This window comes from Sinocyclocheilus anshuiensis, unplaced genomic scaffold (genome assembly GCF_001515605.1).
Source record: "Sinocyclocheilus anshuiensis isolate Anshui unplaced genomic scaffold, SAMN03320099.WGS_v1.1 scaffold454, whole genome shotgun sequence".
NCBI classification, from domain to species: Eukaryota; Metazoa; Chordata; class Actinopteri; order Cypriniformes; family Cyprinidae; genus Sinocyclocheilus; species Sinocyclocheilus anshuiensis.
Genome location: NW_015548217.1, coordinates 1520360 through 1535544, shown reverse-complemented (window position 1 = coordinate 1535544; position 15185 = coordinate 1520360). Strand labels below are relative to the sequence as shown.

The following is a 15185-nucleotide window of genomic DNA, read 5'->3' as shown; positions in this document are numbered from 1 at the left end:
GAACAGTTCAACCCAAATATTCAGATGTGTGCAGCGCATTTTATGGAGGACTTTCCTGATCCTGGGAGAGTAGACTACAATGCCGACTGTTCTGACTCACAGACTGTAAGTATGTTTTCATATTTTCATATATTTGCCACTGATGATTCAAACGTGAGTTTTGGGCAGTGTAGAGTAGCGCTTGTTGTTTGTCATTTCTCCGATCACAAATGCAGACATGGTTTTATGTTTACGCGGCACGATGCAATGCAACGCGTAAAAAGACAGTATAAGTCATTATAATCAGTAATTATGTCCCCACTGGATGCAAAAAATGCCTCGTTTATAATGGGTTTTAATGTTTTTGTCTCGTCGCTCCGGCTGGGACAGGGCATCATCACAGTATGTTGAGGGGCGTAACAGGTATTCAGCCAATCACAACGCACTGGATAGCTGGCCAATCACAGCACACCTCGCTTTTCAGGCCGATGAACTTTGTAAAAATCGATGCGTTTCAGAAAGGCGGGGCAGGGACGAAGCGGAGTCCAGCCCGGCGTCGTCACATGTGGTTGCCGCAAGCCCACCGGACGCTCCTTCGTCGAAATCCGCCGGCCGCGCCGTTCTCAAGCCCGCCGTGTGTGACGCTACGTTTTATTGTGTGTTCGTTGTGAAAGCGAAACTACTTTTTTTTGGCCTTCCAAAAGAGGACACGACTAGAAATCAGGAAAATAATGTGTTTTTTTAACCTTAAACCGCATAAACACATTTCATTACACCAAATACACAAAATAATGTTCTTTTTAGCAGCATCATATGACCCCTTTAACGCTTTCATAATAATGCTTCCTCCAGTGAAAAAGTCTATCCCTTGTTGTCCTCTCACATCAAAATCCACCCAAATATTTGTTGAAAGCTGTCTTGGACTGTTTTGGCTTGTAAACGGTGCTTGATCGGAGCAGATTTCTCTCCTGACTCATTTTAGTTAAAAACGTGGAGTTGTTTCTTACAAACACGCAGCTTTTGGCTTCTCAAGACATTAACTGATGTTCTGGAGTGGTGTGGATTATTGTGATGTTTTTATCAGCTGTTTGGACTCTCATTCTGACGGCACCCATTCACTGCAGAGCATCCATTGCTGAGCTACATTACATCATTTCCATACGTTGCTAGTTCCTGTGGTGCGAACACACCAAAAAGCGGGAACTGCTGCCAACAGTTCTATTTTCAACAAATTTACATTTTTGGGAGAACTATTTCTTTAAATATTCACTGAAAATAATAATTGTTACTATAAACGTATCCTCCTTATCTTGTGTTGAATGGTTTTGGTTCATGAATTGTCCCACGGGGGTCAATTTTTTGTTTACCAGTCCAGATAGTGTCAGCCACATATAAATAATCAAGGAAATTAAGGCAATGCTTTCAGTTCATACCTTGAAACATGGGAAGCTGTAGATTCCCGTGAACAGGGTTTACAGATTTGATTATGTTTTTATTGTAAATCCTTTCCACACGCACTTGGTCACTGAGCTCTTCAAAAAGCTCCTGAAGGCCTTCCAAACCAAAACTGCTTAAAGGTCCAAACCTCTTGCCGTAGACCCTCCTGTACATAAAGATTAACCTGGACACTTCGATTCCTTCCGGAAAGCTCTGTATTAAGTTGACAACCTCCTCTTTCAGTGTTTGCAATGAGGGGCCTGATAAACAACATTGAATTGTAAATGGCAAAACTGGAAAAAAAAAATATTTATTTTCAATGCATATTCTGGCACACATCATTATTTTAAAATATTTCTTATGTCAAATTAATGTTTTCCTGCCACAAACTAGAGTAAGTGCTATAAAAACTGTATATACCCTGTATGCAAACTGAGCTGTAAAGGCACCCAAATAGAAAAGAAATGCACAATACTTTGGTCTGTTCCTGATGTCGAGGGTAGTGCTTCATCCGGGGCCCTTGGCCTCACCAGGGGCCCTTGCTGTCTCTGAGGGCCGCTGCTCATTCCCGGTTTATTTGCCATCATCTTCCGATCTTTTTATTCTCATTTAAAACAAGATATTCTCCAGGTATAAAATTCACTGAGAGTTTAAACAAAAACATTTCAGTTCAGTTGTTTTGCAGTTGCCTCAGAAAAGCTACCTGCCATCTCTGATTTAAAACCGAATCCAATGAGGATTTATCATTTGGTTCATAAAACAGATCAGAAATTCTTCAAGCGATTCCCTGTTGATCTGAATCTGAATTGTGTCTTTTACATTTCTGTCAGAGGGGAAAGTGCATCGAATTAATAGTAATTAGTACTACTTAAAGGTGCAGCTTTCTAAAAAAAAAAAAGACAACACTATGTAGTTAAGTTGCTTAAAAAAATTACTTTTGCAGCTAAAATAGGTAACGTTACCTTAAGAAACATCGCGCCCGTTTTATCTTAAATTATGTATAAAATATCTAATAACGCAAAATAGTGGCTACAGTCTGTTTTCTTGTCGTATATTATCGCCAAACATGTGAATGAGCCTGACTCCGGATTTATTCCCTCGCGGAGCCGCAACCTTCTTTGGTTTTATCTTAAATTATGTATAAAATATCTAATAACGCAAAATAGTGGCTACAGTCTGTTTTCTTGTCGTATATTATCGCCAAACAAGTGAATGAGCCCTGTTCGTGACAAGCCCGACTCCGGATTTATTCCCTCGCGGAGCCGCAACCTTCTTTGGTTGTAGTTTCGCGTTAGCGGAGCGCCACCGCCCTCTAGTGTTGTGGAGAAGTATCGTTCCTATTTACATTTACGAGCTTGACAAAAATGTGACAAGTGTCACATTAAGTGTCAATTTTTCCAAATTGAGATTTATACATCATCCGAAAGGTGGTTAAATAAGATTTCCATTGAGGTATGGTTTGTTAGGATAGGACAATATTTGGCTGAGATACAACCATTTGAAAATCTGGAATCTGGTGCAAAAAAATATTGAGAAAATCATCTTTAAAGTTGTCCAAATAAAGTCCTTAGCCAAGCATATTACTAATCAAAAATGAAGTTTTGATATCTTTACAGTAGGAAATTTACAAAATATCTTCATGGAGCATGATCTTTAATTAATATCCTAATGACATACAATGTATTGTTGGCTATTGCTACAAATATTCCCCAGCGACTTAACACTGCTTTTGTGCTCCAGGCTCACAAATATGAAAGCTGATAATACATGTCCCATATATGTATAAACAGTGTTGGGTGCAGTGCATTACTAAGTAATTAATTACTGTGATTTAATTGCTTTTCCCTTGAAAAAAAGTAACGTAAGATAATTGTAATTTAACTACAGTTACAGTTACGTCTGATGTAATGGCATTAAATATAGACTATAGAACAATACTACATCAAATAATAGTGGATTTAACATCTAATGTTAAAATAATTGTTTTCTCCCTTTAAATGCTTGAGTCAGTTCAAGAATAATTGATGTAATTTTATATTATTTATTTTAACGAATTAAAAGAGAAGTTTCATATCCATTCTTGTATTGCTCAACTGGTCCAGGTTGATATAGCATTTAGAATGTAATTAGCAATAAGGAATGCAATACCTAGAGAGAGTAATTAGTAGGCTACTAATTACACTGTTGAAGATATAATTAATAGCTAGTAATAATTACTTTTTTTAGAGTAAATTAACAACACTGTGTATAAACTATGCATTTATTAGACTTACAAATAAAAATGCATGCAACAAAAGCTTAAAAATGAATTTAGATGATATATGAATATAATCAAATTGATTATTATATTATTATATATTATAATTGATTATTATATATTATATAAGGTAGTAATTACTCCTCCTGTATTACAGTGGTACTTATAGTGCATAAACATTTTTTCAACATTATTTTGTTATAAAAACAGTGATATATAGGCCTATATGAAGAGTTCATTTGCAAAAAACCGATAAACGCCACTTTAAAAAAAATGAGCTGATTGCCATGCATTACTCTCCACATTATAGCCCGATCGATATTGTCATCTGAGGAGATTACAAAGATTAAACAAGTGTTTTTTAAACTCTAAAACATGAAATGTGGAGTTATCTGCTTTTGCTATAAAACAAACTTTCCATATGTAAAAAAAAAAAAAAAAGCATACTTCCAACGAACTTTAATTTAGTAAATTACCTGTATTTGTTTAAGCTATTATTACTTAATCAAAACAACCTGACTGCAGTTTGATTGATATTACTTGGAATGTGCAATTTAAAAAAACGTGATTTCTGGAAAGAAAAGAAATGGAGTTATCGGTTTTTGCAAATGAACTCTTCATATAAAAGGGACAGTTATATAAAATAACATGTAAATATCACACACAGAATGGGTAAAATTTTCTGTTTTAGACCTGTCTGTGATAGCAGGGTTAATGTGCTTATTAAAAGCAAGTACATTTATTTTTTCAGTCCCACATGAACTTGAATGTCACATCTTTCATCTCGTCTTTGTATACAGCATTAAATCGCTGCTCTTGGTCCTTGGTGAGCAGATTCTTCCAGTCACCAGCAATTCCTGACAGAGCAAAACAAGACGAGTAACCTTGAGTGAATCTGGCACATCTGGATACAATCAACTGATATTCCATTGAAACAACAGTGTAAACAATGCTGTAAAAGTTGTTTGCTCATTTCACACCCTCAAGTTGACTGATTTCAATTTTGGTCTATGCTATGTTATAAAAGTAGTCCATACGACATTTGTGAATCAGTAATACAGACTACTTTTATAATACTATTATGGTGCAAGGCATGGAAGCTTCAGTTTACATTAACTGTATAATTATATGTGACCCTGGAGCACAAAACCAGTCTCAAGTGTCAATTTTTCGAAATTAAGATGCATACAACATCTGAAAGCTGAATAAATAAGCTTTCCATTGATGTATGGTTTGTTAGGATAGGACAATATTTGGCCGAGATACAACTATTTGAAAATCTGGAATCTGAGGGTGCAAAAAAATCAAAATATTGAGAAAATCATCTTTAAAGTTGTTCAAATGAAGTTCTTAGCAATGCATATTACTAATCAAAAATTACGTTTTGATATATTTACGGTAGGAAATTTACAAAATATCTTCATGGAACATGATCTTTACTTAATATCCTAATGATTTTTGGCATAAAAGAAAAATCTATAATTTTGACCCATACAATGTATTGTTGGCTATTGCTACAAATATACCCCAGCAACTTAAGACTGCTTTTGTGCTCCAGGGTCACATATCGTCTAGTTTACCTTTCCTCATGAACTCAGATTTCTTCTGGTCCATGTATTCCTCTGGAACCAGAGAAAAGTTGGACATTTTGTTTTGTTTCATGTTCTTGAAGACGCAGTGGTCAGCGATCTTCTCCGTCACATCTTGACTCAGAGATTTACCAAGAAACTTGGCAATTTTCTCCACAGATCCTTTCAGATCCTGGCAAAGATTGGTATGATCACATGTTAGGAGCTAAGAAGCACTTTGCAAGGATTTCAATATTTTACTACACTAGCTCAACATGAAATGCAAAAGCTTAACATATACAAATGCCGGAAAAAATACAGATTTTTCCTCAAGGTCAAAGACAAATGTTGCATCTCAGAACTATAAGCTTTGGTTTTGTGGATGAACAGAAAGTCTTATCATTTGTGGTGAGAAACTAACGACAGAATGAAAGACAAAGAAACAAATAAAACGTGTTAATAATTCATAACATGTTATATTTTGCACTGTAGAAGTAATAAATCTTAATTGAGATTTAATATCTTGGCTAAGTGCAACAATAAAATAATGCAACAATAAAAAATGGCATTAAAGCCTTTATGTATAATGCATTATAAAAGTAGTTTTAATGCATTAATTATGCCTTGTAATGCACCTTATAACGCATTGTACAATCTCATGAATAATAGATTATAACACTTATCAATTCATTGTTACACTATGCATTTTAAATTCGGTTATAATTATTTACGACAAGATAAAATGTACTACAACGCAAATTATGAATAGTTATAATGCATCATAACCCTTTATAATGCATTATACATAAAGGCTTTAAGTAAAGTGTTACCAAAATTAATTAAGGAAAAAAAAACATGTGTATGGGGATGCAGATTTTCTTATTTCTTATACAGTACAAGGGAAAATTCAGGATGAAAGGGTGGAAGCACAACTGTCTCGTTCATGAGCAAGTCCAGCTAGTTTACCTACATTATTCACTGTTATTGCAAGGTTATAGAAAGCTATGAACTCTGTTGCAGGTCAAATAAAGTAATGAACTGAAGCATGTTCAGTCCTGCTTACAGCGATCATCTCCTCATAGAAAATATACAGTATGGAGTCCTTTTCTTCAGCATTAATCCAGCTTTTCACATGATCAAACCAGGAACCGAACATGACTGTGGATAAAAGACATCATGCTTAAACACTCAAATCATTCCTTTACAGAACAAAGACATTTGTGACCCTGGAGCACAAAACCAGTCATAAAGGTCAATTTTTTGAAATTGAGATTTATACATCATATGAATAAATAAGCTTTCCATTGATGTATGGTTTGTTAGGATAGGACAATATTTGAAAATCTGAAATCTGAGGGTGCAAAAAAATCAAAATATTGAGAAAATCGCCTTTAAAGTTGTCCAAATGAAGTTCTTAGCAATGCATATTACTAATCAAAAATTAAGTTCTGATATATTTACGGTAGGAAATTTACAAAATATCTTCATGGAACATGATCTTTACTTAATATCCTAATGATTTTTGGCATAAAAGAAAAATCGATCATTTTGACCCATACAATGTTTTTTTGGCTATTGCTAAAAATATACCCAAACGACTTAAGACTGCTTTTGTGCTCCAGAGTCACATTTGTGATATGTACAGTAATCTCGCAAAAAGTTGCATATTCCATCTGATATCTGGATTGGTAACAACTATGCATGAGAACAGATAATGTTGCACGCCTCGCTTTTGTACTTCGGCTTACGTTTGCTCTAATAAAATGTAAAAGAGAGCTGAAATCCATACTTTTTCCATCGAGGAACTTCTCCATGAACTCGTCTGGGGTTCCTGGGTTCACCAGGTATGAGGCCATTCCGTAGTAGTGATATGAGGATGTGAACACGTCTTTCGGGTTACGCATGACATAAAGAACCTGAAGCACAGAGTGAAGAGCACAATAATCCTACAATAAACAGCACACAGTGTGTGACTTATTCAGTGGGTTTTTACCCTGGGCTTTGTTTTGAAGTAAGACTCGTTCATCATGTGGTGATGGAAGTGAGTTGCAAAGATGCGTGGAGAAGGTCTCTGCTCCAGATTGAGCAGGGTCACCCGATGTTCCTCCAGCCATGGCACTCGGTCCCAGTTTGGCACCGTCAGCACCGGAGTCAAATCACCCTCGTTCACGATCAGAGGAACCACCTCCTGCATCCATGTTGTGCCTGTGGAGCAAAGCGCAGCTCACATTACTCTCATTCAAAAACAGAGAAAACCAACAGACAGTACATTTCTAAGACACGGCACATGCATTTTTAAGTCTAAAGTTGTTTTTGACTCTCATATGACACTGACCCGCATGATGAAATGATCTTCTGCCCAGTTAATAACACTCTGAACTCATTTAATCAGATAATAACATGCACAGAAACATTTCTACATTACAAACATTCCACTCCAAAGCTGGTTCTGTCATGAAACGAGTGCGTGTGGAAGTGCGAACAGACCTAGACAGCATTCTGGAGTATAAAGATTGTCTTTCTGCATTCATTTGAGCTTAAACGTAAAACCCAACTGCATTTTCTGTAAGCAATAGTTTTGTTAGAGTAACTTTCAGTTATTGAGTCAACTTTGATGGTAACTATAGTTTCTTCCAGAATAACATTGTATTTTTACACTCAAATCTACACTGTAAAAAAAAATCTGTGACATTTACGGTAAAATACCGGCAGCTGTGGTTGCCAGAACTTCACCGTAAAAAATATGGTAGCAACATTTTAGGTTTTACAGACTTAACTTAAATTCACAATAAAATACCGTATTTCATTAAATGATGTAATGTTAATAAACCAACATACTGAAGTGTTAATATCTGTTTTGAACCATTGTAATGCACTGATAACCACCAAAAACTGGTGGTGATGAGAAAGTCACATCTTTTCTACGAGCCGAGGAGGGCAATACTTATATATAGAAGGTGCACACAGTGTCATTCACACAAACACTAAACCCCATAATGGTGACACACATGATACTGAAATAATGCAATAAACATTAATTTAACAACATTAGATGTAAGATAAAACCCTAATGTACACAACTGATAAGAAAAAACATGTTATTTCAACAAAAAAAAACATCAAATATGATGCTTCATGCAGGGAATTCTGGGAGTGTCAATTTACGGTTTGTCACTGTAAATTATACAATGACTTTTTCTTTTTCACTTCCAAAAACTGTATTTTTAACAGTATTTTATTGTAAAATTACATTAAATGTAATTACATTTATTCACCGAATATAGTATGGAAACTTACTGTTAACCAGTTAACAGGTTTTTACTGTAGCATTTTTACAGTCTTTTACTGTTAAAATCACAATCATTTTTACAGTGTAGAAAGTTTACAAATAAGGTTCCATTTATGAATTAGTTAATGAAGAATACTTCTAAAGCATTAAGCGTTCATTTCAGCCATTTCTAAATTGCATGTTGGTGTAGAAACAATTTTCACTAAGAAAATGGTTAATTTCACAAAGAAACTGCAAGCAACACATTTAATTAAACATACAATTTTTTGCAGTAGAAAGACTTTTAATTTACAGTGCTGGCCTGCTGGGTGGATTACTTACAAATTGTAGTCTGTTACTGATTACAGATTACATGATGAAAACTGTAGTTAGTAATGTAGGTTACTCATTTTAGGTAATCTATTCTGACTACTTTTTAGATGACTTTCGATAAAGTTTTACCTAACTTATTTTAAACGTACCGTTAAATGCACCACACATTGATATTTTTGATGTCAACATCATGAAATGCATTAAACATTACCCCAGTTTTTCCCAAACAGCAGTGGTTTTAAGCTGATAAAAAGCTAATAATTATTTCAATAACAAAAAAATAAAAAGAAATTATTTTAAAATAAAAACAAAACACTTGAACACTCAAAATATAAATATTTAATTTGTTTACCTGCATGTAACGTTAACAGACTTACAGATACTGTAACAAATGCATTGTTTATCATTAGTTAACTGGTTAATGCAACTAATAGGATGCAACTAAAGCGTTTTTGTTGTTTTTTTTTATGTAGTATATTGGCGTGAACTATCATGTTAAATGTTATCATGTTAAATACACAAATTGCATGTTTATGCTACTATCTGCCGAGTTACTCTTTTACAATAATCTGCATCACTGAATGCACAAACCTGTCGAGACTCACCGGATTTGGGGTAAGTGACGATGAGGATGTCGTCTGGACGGAAAGTGAACTCCTCACAGTATTTCAGGCTTTCTGGAGGGTGTAAATGTGTCGGCACGTACACACCTTTATACACCGAGTACAGCTCAGCCTCCGTCATTTTCTGAAGCACAGCACAATTAAAACAGCGAACTAAAACTCCCAGCTGGGCTGCGTTCAGCTCCGACAAAACGGTGCAAAACGTGTTTTAAACGGAAACGGTGGTGCGTTGAACTCTGTTCTGATGTCGCAAGAGTTGCAACTATGGCAGCTGAGAAGGACATTCTTTGTGTTCTTTTTGAAGAATTTCCAGAGCCTGGTGAAATCGGTATAAATATGTGTTTAATACTGCAAAATATGCTCGAATGTTACAGTCACTGCCCTTGCCGTCCAGAATAAAAGAGAATATCCCAATCAAATGAAGGGATTTGTGGAAACTGTGGTTCCTAATTATTGTGATCCAACATTTGCCTCGCATTTCAGGATGAAAAGACAAACATTTCAGGTGAAGGATAATCCACTTCTTACCTCCGTGTTATGATCTATATGTCCTTATTATTTTTATTGTGAGTATTCGGCTTATCATTATTGCTGATCACTGTTGTTGTGCTATGATATTGTAATATTTACCATTATATAATCAGAGGGGTATAGAAAAGTTTATGAAAGTGTCACTCCACAATGCAATAGCAAAATATATAAATATGTATAGTATTTTTATGTTACATTAATCAGTGTCTAGCACACCTTCCTAAGGAAAGGATATGGACCAGAAGACATTGCAATTACTAAATGATATTTAGACAGACTTAAAGAAGTTCCAGATCTATACATGTGCTCTTATTATTTACGTTATTTTGCCTTTAATGTAAATAAACATGTGCAAACAATATACTTGCTCTTGTGAATTTATTTTGATGTTAATTACATTGTGCGAGCTGCCTCTTTAATACCGCGAGGTTTAAATACATGCTGCTGCTAGTGATGGGTCGTTCTTGAACGATTCGTTCATTTTGAATGAATCTTTAATGTGACTCGGGAGGAACGAGTCGTCTCGGGGAGTGATTCGTTCAGTCGTGCATGCGCAACATCCTATAGGTTCTGTACTGGAATTAGTCAAGTAGTTCACCTGTTTCGAGTCGTTCGTTCATCACGTGACAGCCCCATAAGCTTGAAATGGAAAAGAGACTTAATAATAATAACCAGCTCTTTATTATCTTTTGTTACAACATTTAGTGTTATGGAAAAGAACCATCATGACAGAAATTCACACATTTATAAACTGTAAGAAGTAAAAAGCTACAATTTGAGACCAGAAACTCATCACGTAACTGTAAGAGTAAATAATAATAATAATAACTATGCATCCGTTTGTAAGGAAGCTTGCAAATTAACTAATTTCTCTATGCTCTATTTTGTATTGTTTGTAGTGTGATCAACGTTTGCGTAAGTAGTAGACATGTTAGGGAAGTAACACGTAACATTTTAATTATATTTGGCTAAAATGAACGAAATGACTCGAAAAAAGATTCGTTCATTTTGCTGAACGAGACTCAAAGGTCCGAGTCGGTAAAATGATCCGAACTTCCCATCACTAGCTGCTGCTGATTGGGCTGACATTTTTGACACACCCACCAAACAAGAAACATGTCGTTCAACCCGGAAACCGTAGCAAAACGCACCGGTTTGAGCTTGAACGTGCCCCTGGTGTAGATTCTGTAATACCGCGAGAACTCAGTGAAATATAGTCCTCCTTCTCGCGCTGGACCTTCGTGTGCAATCACAAAATCGTAAACGGGCTCTTTCACAACTAACTGTTCGTCAAGTTGTAAAGGAATCAAATGAATGTCATAATCATTTGTATCAATTTGTGCAATAATGTCATGTTCCCGTGCTGTAGTGCACACAGTTGTTTTCTTAGCTGTTCGCTGCAAAAATCTTCTATATAATATATCAAATTATTCACAAAGTACAGTCAGTTTAGTCACAGACTTTTTTGACTAATGTTTCTTGAGCAGCATATTAGGATGATTTCTATAGGATCATGTGACACTGGAGTAACGATGCGGAAAATTCAGTTTTGATCACAATATATTCACAGAGAAAACAGCTATTTTAAATTGTAATCATATTTCATAATATGTGACCCTGGAGCACAAAAGCAGTCTTAAGTCGCTGGGGTATATTTGTAGCAATAGCCAAAAATACATTGTATGATTTAAAATGATTGATTTTTCTTTTATGCCAAAAATCATTAGGATATTAAGTAAAGATCGTGTTCCATGAAGATATTTAGTAAATTTCCTACTGTAAATATATCAAAACTTACTTTTTGATTAGTAATATGCATTGCTAAGAACTTCATTTGAATAACTTTAAAGATGATTTTCTCAATATTTAGATTTTTTTGCACACTCAGATTCCAGATTTTCAAATAGTTGTATCTCGGCCAAATATAGTGCTATCCTAACAATAACAATAATTTATTCAGCTTTCAGATGATGTATAGATTTTTTTGGTTTTGTGGTCCAGGGTCACATATTTACTTTATTTCTAACCAAATAAATGCAGCCTTGGTGAGCAGAAGAGACTTCTTTCAAAAACATTAACTTTTGTTTCCAACGGTGCTGCTGTAAGCGTATATTGCATGTTTTATGTTTTCTATGTGGACTGTTTTTGCATGTATAATAAAGGGCTGTATAAAACGATCTCTGAATTTATCATGAGAAACGAATGGCATAGCATTTAAAATGTTTTAGTTAGTCAAACTAAAACTCTGCAGCCAACCATTTATTTTATACATTACGCAATAAATTAAAAAGCAGTCCGTTCTGACAACACATAACATACACATGAATTATTCTAATCATTTCCATATTTTTTAATCATAAAATGCAAAGATCACACAATTAAAAATAGCAAAAAGCAACCTGTACATATAAAACCAGATGTTGTTTTTGTCATTTTGTTTTGTCCATCACACTCTGCTAATCATTTCCATATTTTTTAATCATAAAATGCAAAGATCACACAATTAAAAATGGCAAAAAGCAACCTGTACATATAAAAATTAGATGTTGTTTTTGTCATTTTGTTTTGTCCATCACACTCTATCTAAGGGTAAAAGCAGTTTTTAAACACTAGGTTTATGCAGAAGTTTTTGTCCTCGTTTCTTTCGTAGCACTGTGAGATCTGGCAACCAGCAGCCGAGGCCTTTCTCCTGACATCTGAATGAGATCCCGGCCACTGCAAGGTAAAAGAAGAACAAGAAATGTTGTTAGCTTAATGCACAATAATCAATAACATAATTTGCTTCGGTGAAATAGCATGATGCACAACAGACAGCTGTCAGTCCTGCTGCTTATGTTTAAGAAACTGCAGGACGTTTTATATCTCTGCTGTAATTCTCCTCACGTCTGATAGTCGACTCCCACCAGACTCAGTCCATTCACTGCTAGAATGCGGTCGCCGGCTCTCAGCCTCTGGGATAAAGCGGCAGGAGAGTCTGGAAGCACTGATTTGATGTAAATCCCACTCACAGTAGATGGGCTTTCCTGTGGAGAACACAGAAATATTGCTCCAAAGTATTTGTAATTCTGTATTGCAGCAAACATATCCACAACGTCTTTGTTTCTTATATACAATTTAAAAAAAATTCAGTTTTTAACCACATGGAGATGCTATTGGGCTGTAAAAAAACCCCTATAATATTAATAGTGATGATGTTACCATATGCATTATGGAAATGATTTGCAAGAGTAAGGCTGTAATTGAAGCAACTGCATGATATGCCAACTAATTCACATAATTAATCACAATTAATTGCATATATCAATATTTGCTCGGAAACGTCCCCAAATGAAGATCACTTAAAGAAAGGAGTTTTTGCAGAGGAGTACAGGACTGAATGCAATAATAAATGGCCTAATAAGTCAATATATTGTTATTGCATTTATATTGCACTTTTAAAATGCTGTGTCAGGTTAAACACAGTTCAACTTAAAAAAAAAAAACATGATTAATTTTTAATAATCACACTAAACTGACGTTAAACTGACTGATTATAGAATTTCACATACTGCAAGTATATAAACAAGCATATAAACTTTCTATTGCAATTTTCAAACAGGCTTTTAAACATTATCTCTGAAAGGCCATTTCTGCCATGAATCATATATATATATATTTCCAGCTTTCTTCTGTATTTATGATGAAAAAGTAAAAAAATGTGAGATATAAACTCAAAAGGGCAAGATAAAAACGCACAATTCTGAGAAAAAAAGAAGTCAGAATTGAATTGAAAATGAACATTTGCTGTTAATTACTCACTCCCAGGCCAGCCAAGATGCAGGTGACTTTTTTGCTTCAGTAGGTGATTCATAAAATGCAAGTCAATGGCAACCATAACTTTAAGAGTTCAAAAAAGCATATACAGGCTACAAAAAAGAAAACCTGTAGCTCCTGACGATATATTGTGGTCTTATGAAGCGAAACGATTGGTCTGTGCAAGAAACTGAACATCATTTACAACATTATTACCTGTAATCCAGAGCCTCAGGCAAACCAGGAAATACGTTTCTTTTCCGTGAACTGGTTCTTTTGGACAGTTTGTTTCAATGAACTGGTTCAGTTCACTAGTTTGTTTACGTAATCATGTTTTTAAAACACCAACTAATGATGTGAAATGTGGATGTTTTACATGTCTAAATTATATAAAGTGAATAAACTAATCTTCATCGGCTCACCTTTTTACATAAATAATGAGAACCCATAAAACGTTCATTTCACGGTTTCCTTTCGTTCACGGTTCACGGGTTCATTCACTCATGCTCATATCAGTGGCTCAGTCAGGTTTTCGGTTTGATTCGAACTGAATCAGTTCATTCATCACAGGAACAGATACACCGCTAGGAGATCTGTGCTGCTCGAGCCGCAAACTGTTTTGGACGATTCAGTCCGATTTGGTGAACTGGTTCAACTAGTTCACTAAAAAGAACCGGTTCAAAAGAATGATTCATTCGTGAACCGGACATCACTCTGGTTCGTATGTCTGAATACAGGTAATAATGTTGTAAATAATGTTCAGTTTCTTGCACAGACTGATCGTTTCACTTCATAAGACCCTAATATATCGTCAGGAGCCATGGGTTTTTATTTTGTGTCGCCTGTATATGCTTTTTGATTCTCAAAATGATGGTAGCCATTGACTTGCATTTGATGAATCACTAAAGACCACGTTTTCAGCTAAAAATCTTCTTTACTGTTCTACTGAAGAAAAACAAACTTCTTGGATGGCCTGAGGGTGAGTAAATTGACAGCAAATGTTCATTTTTAGGCAAACTATCCCTTTAAAGGGGTCCTATTATGCTCTTTTACAAAGTCTTGATTTTGTTTTGGGGGTGTACTAGAACAGGCTCTCATACTAGGTTGTTCGAAAAACACATTATTTTTCACATATTTTACGTTATTACAACACGTCTCTCCCCAGTCTGGCATGAACGGCTCGAATAGTTCCTGTATCAAATGAAGGCCTGCCTTCTGAAATACGAAATGTGCTGTGATTGGTTATCTGGGCCAGTGTGTGTTGTGATTAGTTAGCTGGGCCAGTGTGTGTTGTGATTGGCTAGCTGGGCCAGTGTGTGCTGTGATTGGTTAGCTGGGCCAGTGTGTGTTGTGATTGGCAGCACTCGGCGCCTGGTCGGGAAATGTCATGCCCCTTA

At 35.4% G+C, this 15185-nt stretch overlaps 2 protein-coding genes across 2 annotated transcripts in view; both read right to left on the bottom strand.

Annotated features, from left to right (window-relative positions):
* Positions 1 to 4273: 4273 nt before the first annotated feature.
* On the bottom strand, positions 4274 to 9705 carry sult2st2 (sulfotransferase family 2, cytosolic sulfotransferase 2). The gene is made up of 6 exons (XM_016440799.1): positions 9448 to 9705; positions 7235 to 7446; positions 7031 to 7157; positions 6305 to 6399; positions 5254 to 5434; positions 4274 to 4530 (listed from the first exon to the last, which is right to left on the bottom strand). Exons 1-6 carry the CDS (start codon positions 9584 to 9586, stop codon positions 4421 to 4423), a joined length of 864 nt encoding a protein of 287 aa, XP_016296285.1. The 5' UTR covers positions 9587 to 9705; the 3' UTR covers positions 4274 to 4420.
* Positions 9706 to 12525: 2820 nt separating this feature from the next.
* radil2b (Ras association and DIL domains 2b) overlaps positions 12526 to 15185 on the bottom strand; it is a 30539-nt gene continuing 27879 nt past the window's right edge. Inside the window, exons 15-16 of the mRNA XM_016440850.1 lie at positions 12880 to 13019; positions 12526 to 12711 (exon numbers count right to left, since the gene is read on the bottom strand). Of these exons, the coding sequence (XP_016296336.1) occupies positions 12612 to 12711; positions 12880 to 13019 (240 nt within the window). The 3' untranslated portion in view covers positions 12526 to 12611. The remainder of the gene's footprint in view (positions 12712 to 12879; positions 13020 to 15185) is intronic.

What these genes read in the sequence shown, in the direction of transcription:
- sult2st2 (XM_016440799.1), bottom strand. Translation starts at nt 9,586, where the DNA reads ATGACGGAGGCTGAGCTGTACTCGGTGTATAAAGGTGTGTACGTGCCG. An exon ending in ACTTCAAAACAAAGCCCAGG is followed by an intron (nt 7,158 to 7,234) that starts GTAAAAACCCAC and finishes TCTGTGCTTCAG; the next exon opens with GTTCTTTATGTCATGCGTAA. An exon ending in TCTATGAGGAGATGATCGCT is followed by an intron (nt 5,435 to 6,304) that starts GTAAGCAGGACT and finishes AATCTTTGCCAG; the next exon opens with GATCTGAAAGGATCTGTGGA.